The sequence below is a fragment of the Coturnix japonica genome, unplaced genomic scaffold (assembly GCF_001577835.2).
Source record: "Coturnix japonica isolate 7356 unplaced genomic scaffold, Coturnix japonica 2.1 chrUnrandom562, whole genome shotgun sequence".
In the NCBI taxonomy this organism is placed as follows: domain Eukaryota; kingdom Metazoa; phylum Chordata; class Aves; order Galliformes; family Phasianidae; genus Coturnix; species Coturnix japonica.
In genome coordinates this window covers 1-2,339 of record NW_015439939.1, presented here as the reverse complement: position 1 = coordinate 2,339, position 2,339 = coordinate 1, and the positions used below count along the sequence as shown (strand labels likewise).

General features: G+C 49.7%; 1 protein-coding gene across 1 annotated transcript in view; it reads right to left on the bottom strand.

Moving 5' to 3' along the window:
- LOC107307359 (kallikrein-12-like) overlaps window positions 1-1,879 on the bottom strand; it is a gene marked incomplete at its 5' end in the record, with an annotated part of 2,668 nt that extends 789 nt beyond the window's left edge. The window contains one exon of the mRNA XM_032441779.1: window positions 1,535-1,879. Within this exon, the coding sequence (XP_032297670.1) occupies window positions 1,535-1,879 (345 nt within the window). The remainder of the gene's footprint in view (window positions 1-1,534) is intronic.
- Window positions 1,880-2,339: the final 460 nt, after the last annotated feature.

Genomic DNA, 2,339 nt, shown 5'->3' with positions numbered 1-2,339 from the left:
ATGGGATATGAAGGCGGCAATTTTGAGTCGGCCATTTTGGGGCGGCCATTTTGGAATGGAGAAGGGGATTATGGGATATGAAGGCGGCAATTTTGTGGCGGCCATTTTGAGGGCGGCCATTTTGGGGCAGCCATTTTGGAATTGAGAAGGGGATTATGGGATATGAAGGCGGCAATTTTGTGGCGGCCATTTTGAGGGCGGCCATTTTGGAATGGAGAAGGGGATTATGGGATATGAAGGCGGCCATTTTGAGGCGGCCATTTTGAGGCGGCCATTTTGGAATGGAGAAGGGGATTATGGGATATGGGGGCGGCCATTTTGAGGCGGCCATTTTGTGGCGGCCATTTTGAGGCGGCCATTTTGGGGCCTGCAATGCGCCTCCACACCTCAAGGGGGAGCCAGAGTCACCCTATGGGATAGAGAGGCATTGAAATGAATGGGGGCGGCCATTTTGTGGCGGCCATTTTGAGGCGGCCATTTTGAATCGGCCATTTTGGAATGGAGAAGGGGATTATGGGATATGGGGGCGGTCATTTGTGGCGGCCATTTTGGGGCGGCCATTTTGGGGCGGCCATTTTGGAATTGAGAAGGGGATTATGGGATATGAAGGCGGCAATTTTGAGGCAGCCATTTTGTGGCGGCCATTTTGTGGTGGCCATTTTGGAATTGAGAAGGGGATTATGGGATATGAAGGCGGCAATTTTGGGGCGGCCATTTTGTGGCGGCCATTTTGTGGCGGCCATTTTGGGGCCGCCATTTTGGAATGGAGAAGGGGATTATGGGATATGAAGGCGGCAATTTTGTGGCGGCCATTTTGTGGCGGCCATTTTGGAATGGAGAAGGGGATTATGGGATATGGGGGCGGCCATTTTGAGGCGGCCATTTTGGAATGGAGAAGGGGATTATGGGATATGAAGGCGGCCATTTTGTGGCGGCCATTTTGTAGCGGCCATTTTGGGGCGGCCATTTTGGAATGGAGAAGGGGATTATGGGATATGGGGGCGGCCATTTTGTGGCGGCCATTTTGAGGTGACCATTTAAGGGCGGCCATTTTGAGGCGGCCATTTTGAGGCGGCCATTTTGGGGCCTGCAATGCGCCTCCACACCGCAAGGGGGAGCCAGAGTCACCCTATGGGAGAGAGAGCCATTGAAATGAATGGGGGACGCCATTTTGGGGCGGCCATTTTGTGGCGGCCATATTGAAGCGGCCATTTTGAGGTGGTATTATGGGATATATATGGAGTATTATGGGATATATGGGGTTATTATGGGATATATGGGGTTATTATGGGATATATGGGGTTATTATGGGATATATGGGGTTATTATGGGGTATATGGGGTTATTATGGGGTATATGGGGATATTATGGGGTATATGGGGGTTATTATGGGATATATGGGGTTATTATGGGATATATGGGGATATTATGGGATGTATGGGGGTTATTATGGGATATATGGGGTTATTATGGGATATATATTGTTATTATGGGATATGGGGGCGGCCATTTTGTGGTCACGTGATTTCTTTACCTGACACGAGTCTTCCCCTTTAACTCCCCCGGCGCATATGGCGCCTTCAGTGACGTCATCACCCTGCGCCGCCCGACATTCAGCCTCACTCCATAGAGTCACGTTGAGACAATGCGGCACTTCCGGGAACGGCCCTTGGGGGGCGGGGCCAAAGGCGGAAGTAAGGGGGGTGAGGGCGGAAGTAGCGAAGCGGAACGGAAGTGGGGGGGGGTGAGGGCGGAAGTAGAGAAGCGGAACGGAAGTGGGGGGGTGAGGGCGGAAGTAGCGAAGCGGAACGGAAGTGGGGGGGTGAGGGCGGAAGTAGCGAAGCGGAACGGAAGTGGGGGGGTGAGGGCGGAAGTGGGGTGTTTAGGGCTATATATAACCCCATTAAACCCCATATAACTCCATTATAACCCATTATAACCCCATTAAACCCCATTAAACCCCATTAAACCCCATTATAACCCCATTAAACCCCATATAACTCCATTATAACCCTATATAACCCCATTAAACCCCATATAACCCCATTAATCCCCATTAAACCCCATTAAACCCCATTATAACGCCATATAACCCCATTAAACCCCATAAGACCCCATTAAGTCCCATTATTACCCCATTAGACCCCATTAAACCCCATATAACCCCATTAAAACACCATATAACCCCATTAAACCCCATTATAACCCCATATAAGCCCATATAACCCTGTATAACCCCATTATAACCCATTATAACCCCATTAAACCCCATTAATCCCCATTATAATCCCATATAACCCCATTATAACCCCATATAACCCTATTAATCCCCATTATAA